The 20,333-nt window shown below is 38.5% G+C and overlaps 1 protein-coding gene and 1 long non-coding RNA gene across 5 annotated transcripts in view; one reads left to right on the top strand and one right to left on the bottom strand.

The window, feature by feature from the left end:
* The window catches only part of LOC133462642 (uncharacterized), a 186,977-nt gene that overhangs the window by 18,862 nt on the left and 147,782 nt on the right, over nt 1-20,333 (bottom strand). The window contains exon 1 of one of the 3 annotated variants that reach the window (XR_009784268.1): nt 1,545-1,799. The exons of the other annotated variants lie outside the window; for them this stretch is intronic. This is a non-coding gene — a long non-coding RNA (uncharacterized LOC133462642). Of the gene's footprint in view, nt 1-1,544; nt 1,800-20,333 lie in introns of those variants that run through there. 3 annotated transcript variants of the gene reach the window in all.
* Nucleotides 1,660-19,059, top strand: zfyve21 (zinc finger, FYVE domain containing 21). Of its 2 annotated transcripts, XM_061743978.1 has the most exons (8): nt 1,660-1,824; nt 4,446-4,496; nt 8,704-8,872; nt 11,009-11,084; nt 12,476-12,567; nt 12,773-12,826; nt 16,698-16,828; nt 18,407-19,059. In XM_061743978.1, the coding sequence occupies exons 1-8, from the start codon at nt 1,699-1,701 to the stop codon at nt 18,440-18,442; spliced, it is 735 nt and encodes a 244-aa protein (XP_061599962.1). In that variant the 5' UTR covers nt 1,660-1,698; the 3' UTR covers nt 18,443-19,059. The 2 variants fall into 2 exon arrangements, with proteins under 2 accessions (XP_061599962.1, XP_061599963.1); XM_061743979.1 differs by lacking the exon at nt 12,773-12,826 and having other exon boundaries at nt 18,407-19,058.

The raw sequence follows: 20,333 nt of genomic DNA, 5'->3' as shown, positions 1-20,333 counted from the left end.
AGGTCTCACAGTCAGAGGGGCCTTTGTCTTTGATGGGAACCCCCCAAATTGTAAAACACTTCTCTGTGGAGGCAATCCAAAAAAATGGGTCACGCCAAAATAAACACAAGTGACAAATACAAAATCAGGAATAAGAACAGCGTACTATAACAGGTCAAAGGGCAACGCCGAGGTTTAGTTTTCACAAACAGTAGCAGTATTTGGATATACCTCAGTGTGACTGCTAGTGAATGTGCCCTCTGCGTTGTGTGGGTTTTCTCCGGTTGCTCCGTGTTTCTCCCACATTTTTTTAACTTAACTTTTTTTTTTTTTTTCACAAAAAAACAACATTTTGACCTAACATACGTTTAAACACCATTTAGTACGATCATGTTTGCTTCCACCTGTCCGTATAGATGTCTGTTGGATACCGGCTGACATCTTGCTATATAAATAAAATTGAATTGAATTGAACAAAAGACCTATTCGATAGAGTGGAATTATTAATTTAGACAATGATAAACAATTGACTTTGGGTATTAATTTATATTGTGGGTTAATCTACTGGATACCACTAATTTCCTAAGCATGTAAAAATAATTCAACCTTTTTTTTTTCAGATTTTTGGTCATCTTGCACTTGATAACAACTCCAAAAAAATGGGTCACGCCAAAATAAACACAAGTGACAAATACAAAATTAGGAATAAGAACAGCATACTGTAACAGGTCAAAGGGCAACGCCGAGGTTTAGTTTTCACAAACAGTAGCAGTTAAAGTTTGGATATACCTGTGACTGCTAGTGACCTCTGCGTTGTGTGGGTTTTCTCCGGGTGCTCCGTGTTTCTCCCACATTTTTTTAACATAACTTTTTTCTTTTTTTTCACAAAAAAAAACAACATTTTGACCTAACATACGTTTAAACACCATTTAGTACGATCATGTTTGCTTCCACCTGTCCGTATAGATGTCTGTTGGATACCGGCTGACATCTTCCTATATAAATAAAATTGAATTGAATTGAACAAAAGACCTATTCGATAGAGTGGAATTATTAATTTAGACAATGAAAAACAATTGACTTTGGGTATTAATTCATATTGTGGGTTAATCTACTGGATACCACTAATTTCCTAAGCATGTAAAAATAATTAAACCTTTTTTTTCAGATTTTTGGTCATCTTGCACTTGATAACAACTCTGGACATTAATAAACACATTAAAAATGATCTTAATTTGTTATTATTCTTTTTATTTTAACAACATGGCACTGGTAGTGGTACTTTCATTTTATTTGACTCCTAACAGTGTCGTAAAGGGGAGTTTTTCTTGCCACTATTTATGTAATAATTGCTTGGGCGTCATTTCTGGGTCTCTGGAAAGATCTTAGCAACAACTTCTGTTGTAATAGATGCTATATAAATAAAATGTAATTGAACTCATGTTGATGTAGAATGAGATCATTAATTTAGGAGTCTAAAATCAGCTGCCTGTTTTATCCTATCTTTTATCTATGGATGCAACAACTAAACACCCAACAGAGCTACAGGGTCACATGTCGATCACCCTGGGGGCGTGGCGGAGTCGGTGACAGACGCAGGGTCACATGATCTCGGATCTGTGCTGTGAGTGGTTGAATGTCCTGTCGATCACCCTGGGGGCGTGGCAGGGTCGGTGACAGCCAGGCGACGGCGCAGAAGAGAAGGAACCTCCGACAGAAATGTCTTCGCTACCGGACGGAAAGAAGCTCGTCCGAAGTCCTAGCGGTCTTCGAATGGTGCCAGAAAACGGTGCCTTTAACAGCCCTTTCTCTCTAGTAGAGCCACAGTGGGTCCCGGATAAAGAGGTGAGATAGGCGGGTGGATTTGCAGCAAAAAGCTATCGGAATCACAATCGTTTGCATGCACACAAGGAGCTAACTGGAGTATAATCGGACGGGCTTCCGGTTAATATTTTCAGAATAAAATCCAGCAATTTTCAAGCTTGATAGTAAAAGGAGAATAAAATATACAGGACTGTCTCAGAAAATTAGAATATTGTGATTTTCTGTAATCCAATTACAAAAACAAAAATGTCATACATTCTGGATTCATTACAAATCAACTGAAATATTGCTGCTCATGGCTTACAGCAAATGACAATTACAAATGACATTTTTGTTTTTTTAATTGCATTACAGAAAATAAAGAACTTTATCACAATATTCTATTTTTTTGAGACAGTCCTGTACTTGAAACCTGAATTGGTTACTCATATTTGGGATATGCGTTTGATTTGATTTTGTACATGTAAAAGACAACAATTAAAGAGAAGATAAGAACACAAAACAGCAAAAAAAACAACAAAACAATTAATCCTTTAACACTTAATATCTTAATTACATGTGCAAAAAGGGGAAGGAAGAAGTGTAAACTTATTTAATCTTACCCCCATTCACTAATCATTTATTAACACGTATTTATAATAACTAACTATACTATAATTATACTCACACACTTACCTATACATACATACACATAGTTGAGTATTTCTATATATTTGTACACACATGCCCATTTAATATTTATATAAATATACTTATTTACACAATACTATCCCTATATTAACTCAATCTGCTCTATATCTATGTTTAAAATTAGCAATTTTTTAAACATGTTAATTTAAGATTTAATTGTTTATGACAGCATGTATAATGGAAGCTGTACAGCACAGTTGTAATTATTATCTTCAGAAACTGTATGAATGAACTGTATGTATGTAGAATTAGTCACTGTCCATCCAGTCTTGCACAACTTACCGTGTATGTGAATATGAAGGTGCCCTTTGTGTAATTGGGTTTATTTAATTTATTGCAAATATTGCTTCTTTCTTTGCTAAATTATTATTTTGTTATTAAACTTTTTATTAGAGAAATAAAGTCAGTTATACAAGTTGCACATCATTACAGTATCAATTGGGTATTTTTTTTTCATAAAAAAGGAGAAAGAAAAGAAAAAAAAGAGGTGGAGGAGAAAATAAAAAATCAATCAATCAATGAATAAATAAAACAAATCATCAACCAAAATCCGATATACAGTCAATCCAAAACTAATACCAAATAAATGAATAAATAAATCAAAAAGAAATCAAAAAGAAAATGCATTTGTGAGGGGATAGCAAAAAAGGGATTTTCACTTTCGTCCCTCGAACATTCTGAGAAGTCACCTTAAAATACTAAATACCCCCTGCCCCAGAAAAAAAAAAAAAATAAATAAATAAATAAAATAATGAAATAAAATAAATTAAAAAAATTCTTTGGTAAACCATTAGCACAAGTTATCTGTCGACAACAATAGTTATAGAACCAATATATACATTTTACCTCATGTAAACTCTTTGACCTTCATATATACCTGTAAACAAAACCTTTGGTTGATAACTGTACTGATAATAATAATAATAATAATAATAATAATATTAATAATACAACCAAATATAATTGTAAAACAGTAAAATATTGCATCCAAGTATAACTCTTGTGAAAAGAAAAAAATGAATGTCTTTGTTCATTTATTCTTAAGCTACGAAATCAATTGGCTTATTTAAAATGTAGTCTCTAATTTGTGAAATAAATATCCCTTTGGGGTTGAAGGGGGGAAACAAATCCAAGTTTATCTCGCTCTCTCGGATGTAGCGCTTTTATTTTGGCGAACATTCGGTGTCCGCCTCCTACCTTCCCCGTGTTGACAGAGTTGTGGGTGTAATGGCTGGACTGGGCGTTGAGGCCAGTCTGCCAGCTCAACATGCTCACCAGACACTTTCTGGAGTCGCTGCCTCAGTACATAAACGCGCTTCTGTACCCGGGAGTTTGTAAACGGGACGTTTACGTTTATTGTTTAGTTTGCTAGCTGACAGTATTTTGCTAGCTAGTGGCAGGAGCTGCTAAACTCGCTCCTCAAGCCTGATTTATGGTTCTGCGTTAAATCGACGCAGAGGCTACGGCGTAGCTGCGCGTCGCATCGAAACTTACGCCGTAGGCTCTACGTCGGTGAAACGCGGGACCATAAATCAGCCTTAAGACTACAACAGTCAGGTCCAAAATCAACACTTTCTCCTCCATCTGTTTTCATAAAACTACACACTACATGGACAAACAATGTTTGCAAAAAGTTCAAACTCCAAAGACAGAGTTAATTATTGATTTAACTTGTGCAGGCATCTGTGTTCAGATCAATATGTAAAAGTGTTTTTGGAATTACCAGTAATATAAAGTATAAACGGTTTTAAAAGCGTATTAATGTAATAAAAAAACCTTTTAAGTACCTTAATTTATTTAAAATAGATATGCAGGCCCATGGGGATGTGAGCAGCTGTTGATATGTGTGTTTTATAACTCAGGAGAATAAAAGCGGAGCTGCTGTTGGACAGAATTTGCTCAGCTCAGCAAGTTGTGTAACATCCTGTTTTTCTCTCTTTTTCCTCTTGCAGTGTCCAAGATGTATGCAGTGTGACACTAAGTTCGACTTCATCAGAAGAAAGGTCAGCTATGTCCCTTGTACGATAACTTGAGACCAAAAATAAAAAGCTTAATGATAAAAGTGGGCTTTATCCGCTTAAAAAGCTAAATTAAGATTCATGTCTGTTATCTGTAACATTGTTTTATTTTGTGTTTTTATTTTCTGGCTTCTGTTCGTCCTTGGCACCGAAACATTGTTCTGTTTGCCAAACATTTTCCAGTGAATAGGAAAAAGTTGATTTGAGGTTTTAGTTCTACCATTTTTGTGTATTTAAATCCCATTTCCATTTGACTGCAAAAAACTCAAGATGAGTGGTGTGTGGGGGGGTCCTTTCCTCAGACAAAAGCTGCAAATATGGTTTTGATGTGACAAAGTAAGTAAAAAGTAAATGGGGAAAAATGTGCATTGTCTTTTTTTTAAAAGAAATTAACAAACATTGAGTGTATTTCCCAACATGCCCATTTATCCAGGCTTGAGACTGTGTGTGAGGTTCAATCAGTGCGTTTTATATGAGAAGTTTAATTCCTCTTTAATTCAGAATTAAAATGAAATTAAAATTATTTTATTTATTATTAATATTTATGTTTAATTTATAATAGAGGTAACAAAGGGGCAGGGTTAAATAAGTTTTACTTCTACCTACTCCTTTTCGGACACTGTTTTTTTTTTTCCCTGTTTGTATTACGTTTTTGTTGTTGTTGCTTTTTTTTCTGTATGTTTTGAATTTGTTTTAAAATGTTATATTTTTTTTTCCTTATGTGTTCGAAATAAACAATTAAATCCATAAAAAAAAATTGTAAAAATTACCATATAAACACTTAATTACGAATGAAAATGGCCATTCCGAATTAAACTTAATTCCGAAGTAAGTGCCTGGTTTATTCCGATTTTAAATCCAAATAGAATAATTCCACGATCATGTATACACTCATTCCACTTTAAATTAATTCCGGTCTTTCTGCGCTGCTCGTTCCCTCGCCCGTCTGTCTCCATGACGCTTATATTCCGCATGCAGTAAACGGTGGTCAAGGGCAGAGACCATTTATTTAATAAATAGCTTGGAGGACCTGGAAATAATTAAAAGAACAGATGGCAGGAAATTGAAAAATTGTGAGCTTTCCAAAGTTGTAGCGGCTAAGTTAGTTTTTCTTCCGGTAGTTTAACTTCCGGTCCGCCCCCTATCCAATCAGAACCTTCCCAACCCCCAGACCTGTAGAGGAATTGGATAAAGCCGATCAAACGTGTTTTCCATGTAAACCTCAATTCGGAATTATTATTTCCATGTAAACTCGAAGGAAAATAGTTTAATTCTGAATTATTTAATTCTGAATAATTAATTCCCAATTAAAAAACATCATGTAACCGTGGCCATTGAGTGTATTTCCTAACAGAGCCATTTATCCCGGCTTGAGACTGGCACTGTGAGGGGCAACGTGAGGTTCAATGTCCTGCTCAGAGACACTCTGGGACATTGTACTTATTTGAGTAGTAGTAGTAATTTGATAATTATTAGTGTTAAAGATAATTGGAAATGTTTCGTAGTGTCTGGTAATTACAGGTCTAGGATTCTTACAAATCCTGCAAAATATTTTATTGCTATACTTCTGTACATTAAAAGTATAGCTTATTAGCTAACACAGGACTGTAAAATCAACATTGACAAATCTTATCCTTCCGCCAAAGACATATGATGTCGGTGACGATGACAATCTATTTTTTTAATAGACTGCATAATAGAGAAATTGCAACTTTTGATTTGATGCAGCTCTGATTTTCTTTTTTTGGGCAGTAAGAAATTCTACATCAAAGATGCGTCTTCTGGTGACGGCATCATCTAATGTTTACTGACCATCTATAAAACCAAAAGGAAACCCCCATGCTCAGTCGTATGCTGGCACCATTCCAGATCCTTCCCCCGACCTGAACTTGCATCGCTCCAGGAGCTGTCATTTGATCATGATTTCCGCTTGTAGACGCGTCGGTCAACAAGTCATTATGTTAAGCCCCCCCTGGTTTACCCGGAGCACGTGCACGCTCAGGGAACCAGCACAGTGCAGAACAACAAATGGAGCTTTTCCACTAGTACCTACTCAGCTCTACTCATCTCAACTCAGCCTGGTTTCTTTTCCATAATAATTCAGCATCTGGAGCAGAAGTAGGAGGTTGGAGAAGCTGCTGTGACGTATTTGATTGTGTATCTAAATGAAGAAGACAACAACACTAAAGATGTAGAACCTGGAGGAGATGATAGATGTGCTGCTGGGTCTGTGGCTTGTGTTTGATATCAAGTTAAAGCGGCAACGCTTTTTTTTTTTTTTTTTTGTTAGTTTGTCTCGGCGCTGCTGAAAAGTCAGCTGGAGCCGTGAGCAGCTATGAAGTGACAGATCTCCTGGTAGATCTGGTCGTTCTTTATCTCCGTCTAGATCCCTTTTTAATTCTCTCCTCAGCACCAGGTTTATGAACATCTGCACCTCAGAGTTGGATCATGAAACAGACTTCTGCTGCCATTGCTGGTTGAATAAAATGAACCAGAATCCGTCAGAGTCTCTTTCTCTGATTTCCTCCTCCTGACTCAGACGTCTGACTCCAACCCCACGACCAATCGGTGGTCTGTAGTGTGATGATGTCAGATACAGCCGACTCAGCAGCTTAGAACCTCGACAGAATAGATACAGAAAAAGTGTCTACTCTGCATGTTAGACCCCTGGTGGAAAAGAACCAAACCGAGGCGAGTCGAGCTGAGTAGCTACTAGTGGAAAAGCGCCAAAAGAAAACATGATGGCCACGCCCCTGAAACTGTTGCTTCTGAGCTCTGATCAAGCAGAGCCTCTTTCTGGGTGTCTTGTGACTCGTCTGCATGTCATCCATACGTCCCGCACGCGCCCTCCTCCACACACACGCTTAAACTCTGGAACAGCAGACCCACAAAGGTCAAAGGAACCCGGCTTTAGGGGCTTTAGAGGTCAATCGTACTTGAATAAACCCTCAGATGATGCATTTTCCTAATACAAAGTGGCTGCTACTTTCATTCACGTGCTTTTAACGTGCCCTCCAGGTAGCAGTGGTGAATATGTATTAAAACAGAGTGCAGGAGTGGCACTATGTATTGTGTCCTTTCACTTGAACTGAACAAAACAACTTGCATATCAGAGTTTTTGCAGCCTTTGTGATGATGCTGCCATCTCAACCAGCCCGCGTGTGTGTGTGTGCATGTGCATATGAAAATAAGTTCCTGGGGGTAATAATTGATGATAAACTTAGCTGGAAATCACATATAAATAGTAAAATCAAAAATGTCTAAAACCTTAGCAATATTAGCAATATTAAGTAAAACAAATCATTTTTTCTGTCAAAGAGCAAAGTTTATGATATATTACTCACTCATAGTTCCATACATGACTTATTGTGTGGAGGTATGGGGTAACACCTACAAAACGAATACAAACCCTATTTTCCTATTACAGAAAAGAGCTTTAAGGATAATTAATAGATCTGACTATTATAAACCAACAAATAATCTCTTTATTAAATATAATACTCTAAAATTCCATGATATAACAGAAAACTGTTCTATTTGCCTTTAAAGCCCAGCAGAAACTGCTACCAAACTACATTCAGGATTTGTTCCAAATAAAAGAAACCCGCTATGATCTGAGGGGGAAACTCATGTTTGAGAAGACGACAGCAAGAACAAATATTAAAAACAGATGGACATCAATTAAGGCTAGAGAAATATGGAATAGTTGTGACAACGACCTAAAAATGTGCAGTTCTATCTTCAAGTTTAGGAAATGTTTAAAGAAAATATTGTAAATAAATATAAAACACTTTAATTATAAAGTATTTTATCAAAAACATTCTAGAATGTGAAACGTAAATTTTATATTTTGTCTTACTTATTTTTTTTCTTCTTTATGTATTGTTTGTTTCCACAGAGTAATGCTAATGTCTCATATTTAAGCTGATCTTAAGATAAAAAGAGAAGGCACTATAAGCTACGGCTTCAGCTGCACCTTTTCGGCAAAAGAAATGTTTATTTTACCTTTTCATCTTGTTTTGTAAAAAAGTGTGTACAAGCCGAAATAAAGATTCATTCATTCATTCATTCATTCATTCATTCATTCATTCATTCATTCATTCATTCATTCATTCATTCATTCATTCATTCATTCATTCATTCATTCATTCATTCATTCATTCATTCATTCATGCATGTGTCTCTCCTGCAGCACCACTGCCGGCGGTGCGGCCGCTGCTTCTGTGATAAGTGCTGCAGTAAGAAGGTGGCGCTGCCCCGCATGTGCTTCGTAGACCCGGTGAGACAGTGTGCTGAGTGCAGCCTGGCCTCGCAGAAGGAGATGGAGTTTTACGAGAAGCAGCTCAAGGTGCTTCTGGGAGGTGAGATGGAAGTTATTTTTCTTTTACCGCTTTACACTTCAAATGTATCTCAACGTCCTTCCGGCTTTCTTCAAGAGAGACGACTTGGTGAAAACTAAAGCTGCAGTCGGAAGTAGTTGTGAGTAGGGATGGGCGGTATGGACTAAAAAATGTATCACGATAATTTCTGGCATTTATCCCGATAACGATAAAAATGACGATAAAAAAAAATACCAATTCAACTCCACCTTTGTAATCTTTCTTTCTTTCTTTCTTTCTTTCTTTCTCTCTTTCTTTCTTTCTTTCTTTCTTTCTTTCTTTCTTTCTTTCTTTCTCTCTTTCTCTCTTTTTCTCTCTGGCTCACTTCTTTCTTTCTTTCTTTCTTTTTTTCTTTCTTTCTTTCTATCTTTCTTTCTTTCTTTCTTTCTTTCAGGCTCATTTCTTTCTTTCTTTCTGGCTCATTTCTTTCTTTCTTTCTGGCTCATTTCCTTCCTTCCTTCCTTCCTTCCTTCCTTCCTTCCTTCCTGACTGAAAATGTTTTTTGAGCTCTTGCCTAAATGATATAACTGTAAAATAACTAGTGAAATAATAATTTCACAATAATTATTGTGAAATAACTGAGAAATAAATAACTCAAATAGGCCTTTCAATATCCATTTAAAGTGCAAAAAAAAGAAGGAAATTGCAACAGCTCATGCTGTAAACAAATCATTTTAACTTGTCTAATTTATTCTGTCACCAGACACACAGCTGCCATGAAGCACCAGGGATTTTTCAGGAGTGTCATGACAAACTGTGTCCGATAACAGAAGAAACCAAACAAGCTATAGTAAATATAAATAATATGAACTTCATTGAACTAGTATAACATTTAGAAATGAAGCTGAAATATCAAAATCATTGAACACTGGTGACGGCAGCGGGGGCGGGAGGGGCAGAGAAGCGCAGTCTCCCCAGCTTTTAGTGACCCCTCTTTCAGCATTTTCTCTAAAGAAAAGTTAATTTAGTTTAGGAGTTTTCAAAACCAGCGCTTTGTTAACGCTGCCGCTGCCCTTCAACACCATGTTCATTGTTTGATAGTTTCACACCACGCGCATGTGTGAATTAAATGACGTGACGATGACGGGCGAAAATGGAACGATGAAAAAAAAATCGATGTTTAGACATAGGAATCCATATTTAGGACTTAATATGAGAATCGATTTAGAATCGGAAAATCTATTTTTCTCAACACAGGCCTATTCTGTAGCTCTTTTTAAATTGCTGGACACCCTGGGTTTATTACCTGGATCAAGCGTCCTGCCTGTCCTGACACGGGGTCAGAGGTCAAGCAGCGGGTCGCGGGTGGGCTCTGATGGAAACAGACTGACGTGGGGGGAGGGCCAGACGAGGAGGCCCGTTCTTCATCCAGGGAAAGTAGCGGGGTCACTGCAAAAACTCAAAATCTTACCAGGAATATTTGTCTTATTTCTAGTTAAAATGTCTCATTTTTAGTCAAATCTCATTACACTTAAAACAAGAGTCATTACCAGAAAAATAACTTGTTAATCGACAAATTTCACCTGTTTCAAGTAGATTTTCACTTGAAATAAGTAGAAAAATCTGCCAGTGGAACAAGATTTATCTTCTCATTACAAGCAAAAAAATCTTGTTCCACTGGCAGATTTTTCTACTTATTTCAAGTGAAAATCTACTTGAAACAGGTGAAAATTGTTGTTTTTTCCAGTGATGAGTCTTGTTTAAAGTGTAATGAGATTTTTTTGTTTTTTAACTAGAAATAAGACAAATATTCTTGTTAAGATTTTGAGTTTTTGCAGTGGTCCTGTGGTTCATATCATGCAGCTCAGCGGCTTTCGTCATTTGACTCATTGATTTAAGAGCTGTTTCAGCCTGATGTGATCAGGGAAACGACCACAAAGAGATCCAGGGAAGGATTTTATCCCAAACTAAGCATTTAATAAAAAACTTTACTTCATTTTTTCCCTCTTTAATCATAATTCTAGTGGTGGCTTGTTAATGTGTGTTGTTATTCATCACATTATCTTTGTGAACATACTTTATCTCCAAAGCCTGGTCCCATCAGTATGAGACACCAGCACCCCCACTCTCCCACGCACGTCCTCACAGGAGGTTTCCCTGTTTTTGCCATGTTTTCAGGCGGCACCTTCGTTGTCACTTTGGGGACGTCAGAGAAGACTGAGACCACGACGTGCCGTCTCTCCAACAACCACAGGTGAACTCACAGTTGGGATGCAGAAGGCATTCAATCAGCAACAGAGAGAGATGCCCGTCTCCTCCAGGCTGGGGGGAGTTTTATCCGGCAGAACTCTGACACGTTGGCCTCAGTTGGTCTCAGTTTGAGAAAAAAGCCTGGGTTTTGCTTCATGCTTGGTTTCTTATTGGTTGTGTTTTCCAGAACACAGTAAAAATGGGTGGGTTTTTCTTTTAAAGGCTTCATCTGCAGCTCAGTACCGTGTAATTCACACATGTAGGGCTGCAGCTATCGAATATTTTAGTAATCGAGTATTCTACTGAAAATTCCATCGATTAATCGAGTAATCGGATAAAACATATTTTTGTTTAGTTAAAGAGCAATTATAAATATACATAAGATGTTAGATGTTAATTGACATTACTAAGACTAAATGATATAATCCAGTAGGTTCATGGCTGTGCATTTAAAAACCCTGAACTTACACCATTCGACCAAATTCACTGCCTTCACTCAAAAAACTAAGGCAAGGCAAGTTTATTTATATAGCACAATTCAACACAAGGTGATTCAAGGTGCTTTACATCAACATTAAAAGCGGCAAGACATAATTGTACAGTAAATAAAATTAGGAGAAAAAGAGGTAAAGTAATAAATAAAATGATAAGAAAAGAAGTAAAATAATAAAAAGCACAAGCTGTAAAAAAATAAAAATAAGGGCAGTACAATACAGCAGGTAAGTATTTAATTTCAGAGTACGCTTCAGTAAACAGTAATGTTTTTATCCTGATTTTAAGGATCTACAGTTGCAGCAGACCTCAGGTCTACAGGAAGTTTGTTCCACCGGTGAGGAGCAGAATAACTGAACACTGCTGAACCTTGCTGGTTCTGGTTCTGGAACCACAACAAACCAGATCCAGATGAAGCTCAGGGGTCTGGGAGCTTCATAGGAACTAACAGATCAACCATGTATTTTGGTCCAAGACCATTCAGGTCTTTGTAGACCAGCAGGAAGATTTTAAACTCTATCCTTTGACTCACTTGGAAGCCAGTGTAGTGATTTCATGACCGATGTATGATCTGATCAACTTGTGGGATTGGTCGGTGACCTACAGCCTGAGCCGGTGTCTTTAATGGTTCCTTGAAAACCCCTCCCAGACGATTTCTGTTCCCGTGCACCGTGATTGTTGGTGCAAGTTTACCAGAGAGTTCTGTTAATGCAGCAAAGGCAGGAAATCTGTTTTACACGAGCCAAAGTCCAGTGGAAATGAATGATGACAGTCGGGGTCTCCAGTGGTTATGGACGTAATGAAATGTGTATTTCTGTGTATTTAATGAACAGATATTTCTGATGATAAACTGTGACTTGCTTGGATGTGGTTGAGACGTGTGTTTTCTGTCCTGAACACCAGGTACCTGTTCCTGGACGGGGAGAGTCACTTCGAGGTGGAGCTGTCTCGGATCTCCAGCATGCAGATTTTGACCGACGGCACGAGTCCAGGAGGTAAGACTGTTTAAGCGTAGCTGAAGAAGCACAGGGTTCATTGTGCTCTAATTATAATTCATCATCTCGCCCTGCACGTTAACGTTCTCTCCAAACTCCTGGACAATTTCCTGACTAACAGTGACTCTGTTTTTCTGCACTAACACACTTACTTTGTCCTCTGCTGCGTTGACTGTGGCGGGCGCCGCTTCTTCCTCGGGTGCAGAGAATGACATTCACACTTACACCAGTCTGCTGGACAGTCCCTTCATCTCTGAAGGTTGGCCACGCCCCCCCACACCTGTCCCCCACACCTCCACCTGTCCCCATCACCTCCACCTGATCATCACCTGCTGTTTCTGTGTTTGCATGGACCCCTGCTACCTCCTGCTTTTTCACAACTTTAGTTAGTTAATATTTATTTTGGTCAATCACAAACATAAAAATCAACAAACAAAATAACACAGGTTTTTCCCTGGTCAACATTGTGATTATTTTGACTGAAAAGGTTTGGGCTTGAAGCATAAAGCTGATCTAGCCCACCTTTTAACAGAATGTTACGGTGGCCGCCATTGCTGAAAATAAAAGTAACGCTGCAAACAGAAACAAACGCAGCTGCAAATAAAATAAACGCTTAGCAAATAAAATATTGCTGCAAACAAAAAGAAACTCTGCTGCAAATAAAATAAAAAAACGAAGCAAATAAAAAAGCCACAACGGAAGTGAATTACCGGGGACTATTTTTGCCGATGCACCGGTGTTGCACATTCAAAATTACACGTAGCGACATTGAACACTAACCCTTTCACTTATTTTCTTGTTCGTTGTTCTTCTTATTCCTGCATCAGCAAAAACAGTCCCCGGTAATTCACTTCCGTTGTGGCTTTTTTATTTGCAAAGCATTTATTTTATTTGCAGCGGCATTTCTTTTTACTTGCAGCGTTTCTTTAATTTTCAGCAATGGCGGGTCTCGGCCACCGTAGAATAGAATATACAAAAAGAACAAAAGTAGTATCATAAGGCTACACAAAATAATAATAATAATAATAATAATAATAATAATAATAGTAGTAATAATAACAATATTGACGATGATGATGATGATGATGATGATGATGATGATAATAATAATTATAACAATAATGGCTTAAATAACTGTAATAATGGTAATAATAATAATAATAATAATAATAATAATAATGATGGCTCTGAAAACAGAAAGTGAAAAGATGCTAAGCAAACCGACCAAACCAATTTAGGTTGTCATTTTATCTCATGCATGTCTACATTCTTCTTTGTTTGCTTATTGTGCTCCTATATATGTGTCCATTACCTTTGCTTTGAATAATATCTTGTATGCTTTTATTGAGTTTGCTAGTTTAAGGTCGTTATCTAATGAGTCCCACAGTTTTACTCCTAAAACGGATAAACATCTGCTCTTTGTATTTGTTCTTACAAATGTATTTGTTCTTGACTGAGACTGAAACTTATTCTGGTTATTTAATTAACATCCACAAATCGTTTGGCCCCAGTTTTAATAACTGATGAATAATCCAGGTATTTTTGTGAACAAAAATGTCACTAAACTCTCTTCAGGAAGTAATTTACCGTCATGTTTTCTGACGTTTGACGTCTGATTTGATACACTGAGCAAAACATGACTTTATCTTCAAAACGCAAAGCTCAGCACTGTTCATTTTGAGTGCAGGCAGAGATGATTTCACGTAAACTTGTTACGGCCCGTTACTGTCGTCTAGCTGCTCACCTGAGACGTTCCGCATGTAGGGCCAATCCCAATACACCCCCTACTTTCTACCACTAACCCTCACTCACTACCACTAGCTCTAAAGATGAGTAGGGTCCTTGTAATGTTCCCTAGGGATTGGGACACCACCTGCTACGTCACTGTGTGGTTTACGTTCGGGTACGTAAGCGACTGCGTAGTTACGTTTGCACATACGTCACACCATATCAGGAAGCCCAGAGATAAAAGCTGTTTTAATTTCCGCTGTAGCGCTGTTAATATGCCACTTTATTAAGTTTTAATATTTTTTCAGGCGTAAAAGTAACCGTTAAAGTTATTCTATGCAACTTCTGAGAGCTAGCAAGATTTGAAAGTGGCGCCTCCTCTAAGCCTCCTCTTTCCCTTCCTGCCAAGCCTCTGGTCCTGGACCAATCCGTTTCATTCGGACCGAATGGGCGGGGCTTAGAGGTGCCTCTTTCAAAATTCTTGCTAGCTCTTCCACATCAGGGAGAATACCTTTAAGATCCCCAACCTGGGCTCAGTTTATCCAAATAACGCCTGTTAAGAAATTTGCTCCGATGTTTTCGGGACGAGAAGAAGAGCCGCCGGCTCGGGAGCTGATTTATGGTTCCGCGTTACACCAACGCTGGTGTAACGCGGAACCATAAATCAGCCTTTATTCTGGCAAGATCTGAAAAGACTTCGCAACAACGAGCAAGCGAGTGATTATGTACATTCACTGAGTGAATATTATGAAAGTAAAATATATATTTCTCGCTAGAAATGTAATAAAAATGCATTTTTATGCAGAAACTAACTCAAAATATTGATTTTATTCACTAAAAATTAGAAATGTCCGCCATGTTTTTTTGTTTGATTCAGTCTGCAAATGATGACGTAAAGCATTCTGGGAACTTTTTCTGGCCATCGGTCGGCGAGTCAGAATCTGAAATCCCTCGCTGTGAAGGGCTAGATTCATACACACTAGCCCTCGTTATGTCCACTAGCCCTACATGCAAAGAGGAATTGGGACACCACTACCCTCACGGGAACGCGCAAAATTTAGGGGTAGTGATGAAAAGTAGGACTAGGGGGGGATTGGGACTGGGCCGTAGTCTGGCTCTCCCTCGGCAGCAGCTCGGCCGGGCTTGGGCTGCGTTCCCCCCAGGCCCCGACCTTAACGTGAGCTATGTTGTAGCTAGGGATGCACCAATACCCTTTTTTTCACACAGAGTACAAGTATTTTAATTTGTGTACTTGCCGATACAGAGTACCGATACGATACTTCTACCACAAAAATAACTAGGCTAAAAATGCAATGAATTGGAAGACAGATTTTATCTGCAACAGATAAATTCAATAAAAATGAATAAAATGAGTAGAATAAGTATTTTAAACAAATAATTATCTTTCTGTGTAAATAAAGTCACACTGGCACTGTCTTCACATTTAAGAAAATATCAAACATATAACATATCAATGAAACACCATATCGTGGTTCGAGTGCGTCCAGAAGCCAGTCTCACTCATGTATCACTCTCTTCTCATCACCACGCCGACTGCAGCTCAACATCTCCCCCTAGAGTCACTAACCAGTAACTACAACAACAATGAAGTGGTATCAGTGAATCTTTCCGAGTATATGTGAGCTTTATCAGCCCGATATCGGTATCGGGGTGTCCCTAGTTGTATTGATAGGTTAGTAGCTGAGGTCTGAGTAACGTCAGGTGCCGTGATGTTGCCACAAGGATTTCTTCACTGAAGCACCAAACAGGATGTCCATTTCCTTTGGAAACCTCGCTGCATGACTCCACGTGTTCCCACAACTGCTTCTGATTTTATGTCCTTTAATTATTTGTAATTTTCTTTATATATATACAGGACTGTCTCAGAAAATTAAAATATTGTTGGAATATTGGAATTACAAAATAAAAATGTCATACATTCTGGATTCATTACAAATCAACTGAAATATTGCAAGCCTTTTATTATTTTAATATTGCTGATCATGGCTTACAGTTTAAGAAAACTCAAATATCCTATCTCAAAAAATCTGAATATTCTGGGAATCTTAATCTTAAACTGTAAACCATAATCAGCAATATTAAAATAATAAAAGGCTTGCAATATTTCAGTTGATTTGTAATGAATCCAGAATGTATGAACTTTTTTTAATTGCATTACAGAAAATAAAGAGCTTTATCACAATATTCTAATTTTCTGAGACAGTCCTGTATATTACTTTATTGCATGGTTTCATTGTCCCTCTTTGTGCTCCATCTGTGTTTGTGACCTCATGAAAACATCCGCTCTTCGTAGCGTCCACTTGTTCTGGGTTTAGATGTGTGGTATCTCCTGAAGCGTGAGCTTCTCTGATGTGATATTGATATATCTGACGTGTGTGTAGGAGGGACGTCGCGAGCCAGCGGCATGCTGCTCCACTACAAGCCCATGGGCTCTCAGGACGTGCAGCAGCTGCGCATGGAGGCTGCAGACGACAAGAAGGTGGCCTCGCTGTGGCTGGCTGCAATGCACAAGGTACAGTAGCCGGCTCGCTACGGCGCCGGGCTTCATCTAGGGTCGCCAACCGTCCCTTGAAAAACTGAATCGTCCCGTATTTATAAACTAAAGTAGGTGTCCCGTATTGAGCTGAAAAGGGACGCACTTTGTCCCGTTTTACTGAGTCAACTTACAGAATCAAAAAATAGTCATAAAAGTTATAAAAGTTTTCTACAGACTTTCTGTTTGCACTTTTGTTATTGCACTATTACAGAATGGATGTTCTGCTTTCTTTCTATTGTTTTATATTCATTTTTCCATTTATAATTTAATTCAGGTTGGAGTCAAACAATTACAAAATCGTTTCACTCACAAAAAAAGGGGCAAAAAAAATTCACCACCCCAGGAAGGATGAAGGCAACCGGGTCCGCCGGTCCTGCAGATGAGGAGTCCCTTATTTATTTTGCAGGGAGTTGGCAACCCTAGCTTCATCTGTGCTTCACAGTTCTTCATCCGTGCAGACTCTTAAACATTGAACAGTTTTGAGACCAGACAGAAGAGCCTGGTTTAAAGGGGACCTATTATGGCATTTAATGTATATTTTAAACAGGCCTTGAATGTCTTAAAAACAATCTAAAGAAAAAAAATTCTGATTTTTTTCTACATAAATCAGAAATTCAGTCTGTGGGCCATGTCTTTATCTTTACCGTTTCTAACCTCCTCTATGAGGGATTCTGAGGGGCGGGGCTATGATAATGAGGCTCTGTGCTGATTGGCTGCTTGAATGACGTGTAGCAGGGGAGGGAACAAAACCTCTCCGGGGAGAAGAGCCGACTGCGTACACAAAGCGTGTCCCATGTAACAGCTTCTGCGACAAAATAAATTCCATTGCATTTATTTTTTTTGTATTGGACTGTCCTAACTGGCCGTGAGTTTAACAGTTTTAGTGTGGACAGAGAGCGTCCGATGTCACGCAGCTCCACGTGATAGTCGGACGCTCGCATGCAGTTACACGTAAACGGATCTTAAGCCTGAATTACGGTTCTGCGTTAAATCGACGCGTACGCTACGCCGTAGGCTCTGCGTTGGTGTAACGTGGAACCATAAATCAGCCTGTAGTTCCCTGAAGAGGGAACGGGTCACCTCGTCTTCACACTAATTCACACAGGAAGATTTAATTTAAATCTAAACAGGTACACCACAGTTACTTACTCCGATTCCTCAAGACAAATGAATCATGTTAACTGTAAAGAAATAACAACACTGAATTTTCACAAATGACAACTTTATTGTTAAAAAAATAAAAGAACATAAGGTGTATATAAATAACATGTATGCAGTATTGCTGGCTCAAGGAAGGACCGTGCGTCTTCTGAAGGAGTCGTTGAACAGCTGCAGGTGCTTGGAAGATCTGAAACCATGAACAGAAGAAAAATGTATTACTAATAGAGCTCCGGTGTTACCTAACGAGTGAGTGGCTCCGTTAGGGAACACTGGAGCCACACGCGGCTCTGGAGCCGCGGGTTGCCGACCCCCGTACTAGTGGAAAAGGGCCATTTGATTGTTACGGGATCCCGTTTATGGGATGACTAAAATCTGTGGTTTCTGTCCCGACAGGCAGCCAAACTGCTGTATGAAGCCCGGGACCAGTGACCGGCGGGCCGGACCCCGGGCCCCGGGCCCCGGACCAGCACCCCGCACACACACCCAAGTGTTCTGACCCGCGCCAGCGGGCCTCGGTATCGTTTGGATTTTATTAACAGCCGTAAAGATTCTGCTTTTCCGTCTGAGTCCTCGTTGATTCTTGAGACCAGTTCTTGTCATAGAAGCGTTTATATGAAAACACTTTATTACCTCAATAACCATTACTTTGTACATAGTGTTCACCACAAGTAGGTTGGTCTTTTCTTATTTTACATGGCTTATTTTTTACCTTCTTTGATTTAAAGAGCAAATGGTTCCACATAAGAATGTAACACAACAATAAAAAAAAAAGTTTGTTGACACGGGATACTTTAACTTCAAGCCCTAAGTTTTGTCATATAAAAAAAACTAAAAGTTTGAAGTTAACTCCAGATTGCACCTTTCATAACATTTAACACATAATCCAAGAAAAATAAGATACTTTTTATATGCTGCTCTTTACTTCTGTTTTTGTGTCAACAAAGATTTTATTTCAGTTTGGAGGCGACGAACCAAGTAGAGACGCAACCCAGATCTTCCCCCCTGAACTCTGCAGGACAGATAGCTTTTAAAACAAACAGAAATGACATTAATCTGAGATTTAATTAGCATTTTTGGTGACAGAAATGTAATATGAATAAAAGAAAGAGGGCGTTGCGCTGGAGCCGATCTGCTTCACCAGGCGTTGGTTTCCTGCAGAACGACGTTGTGGGAAATGTAGGATTCTCCGCCTTCAGCTCCTGAAATGATCCAGATTTCTGTTCATTTGATCTAAAATTGATGTAAGAAGGTGGATTTTTTTTTTTCTAATTCTCTTTTTGATGGACCAGCTGTCATGACATTTTATTTTTCGAGTAAAGGTGATGGAAGTTTCGGTTATGCTGCGTTCCTGTTTTCATCTTTACAAACCAAGTCTCTTCTCTGCTAAACGGTTTCCCACGTTGAAATCTTCAGCCGTCTGTCTCCACGGACCTTCAAAGTATTCACTAATACCAGTGAAGAATAAACACAAAGAAATGCTTTAATCCTTTCATGTATCAGACTTTTGTATTCGCTATTTTGTTTAATATTCAAACTTTAACACTTGTATGCTCTTTCAAACTGAAGGATGACAGAGGTTTTTGTAATTCTTGTGTATGTATTCCTTGTGCTCAATAACATTTATATTTCCTTTTTTATATATCATGTTGTATAGTTGCAACCCTTAAGCACAGCTGGCTTTATGTCAGTTGGTGGTGAGGTTTCTGAGGGTCCAGTTAAGATAAAAAGTTAATTCCTGAGTGCAAGAAAAGCTTTATTCTCCCCGCTCGTCTGCTCACGTTCCCATCTGGTTGTCATGGCCTGGTGTTTGCCTCCTCCAACGACCCTAATAATCACTATTCTCTTTCATTTGATCTCAAGTTGAGTTGTTCTGAAGTTAAGTACGAGTCGGTCGAGGAATGATTCATCTCAGAAAGAGAAGTCGACAACTCGATTTTTATGTTTAGAGCATGAAACTTATTATTTATGCATTTACCACACAGCTCAATTAACATTATATGACTTTATTTCACAAATATTTTCATGCTGGTGGTCAGAAAAGAATCTCGGGACTCGCTGTGTTTTAGAAAATAACCTAAAATGAAGATTGGAGATTATTTTTCACCTCTTTGGGTGTAAATTCTTGGCGAGCTCAGACATGTTTCCAGCCGTCCTGAGAGCAGCTCCATCCTGAGCCATGGCAGCATTTAAACAATTGCATCTGTAACCAGCACGGTTATCAGTTCCTCAAGCACACTTGCATCGTTACAGCAGCCCATCGTAGACTTGTGCTCGTTTTCCAGCTTTTTCCCTCAGTTTGGAAGTGTGTTTATCAATATTA

The sequence above is a fragment of the Cololabis saira genome, chromosome 16, assembly GCF_033807715.1.
Source record: "Cololabis saira isolate AMF1-May2022 chromosome 16, fColSai1.1, whole genome shotgun sequence".
In the NCBI taxonomy this organism is placed as follows: Eukaryota; Metazoa; Chordata; class Actinopteri; order Beloniformes; family Belonidae; genus Cololabis; species Cololabis saira.
This window is presented reverse-complemented; position numbering and strand designations above follow the sequence as displayed.

Coding starts and splice junctions, on each gene's coding strand:
- zfyve21 (XM_061743978.1), top strand. CDS start 1,699: ATGTCTTCGCTACCGGACGGAAAGAAGCTCGTCCGAAGTCCTAGCGGT. Junction 8,873..11,008: donor GCTCAAGGTGCTTCTGGGAG/GTGAGATGGAAG, acceptor CCATGTTTTCAG/GCGGCACCTTCGTTGTCACT. Junction 16,829..18,406: donor GGCTGGCTGCAATGCACAAG/GTACAGTAGCCG, acceptor CTGTCCCGACAG/GCAGCCAAACTGCTGTATGA.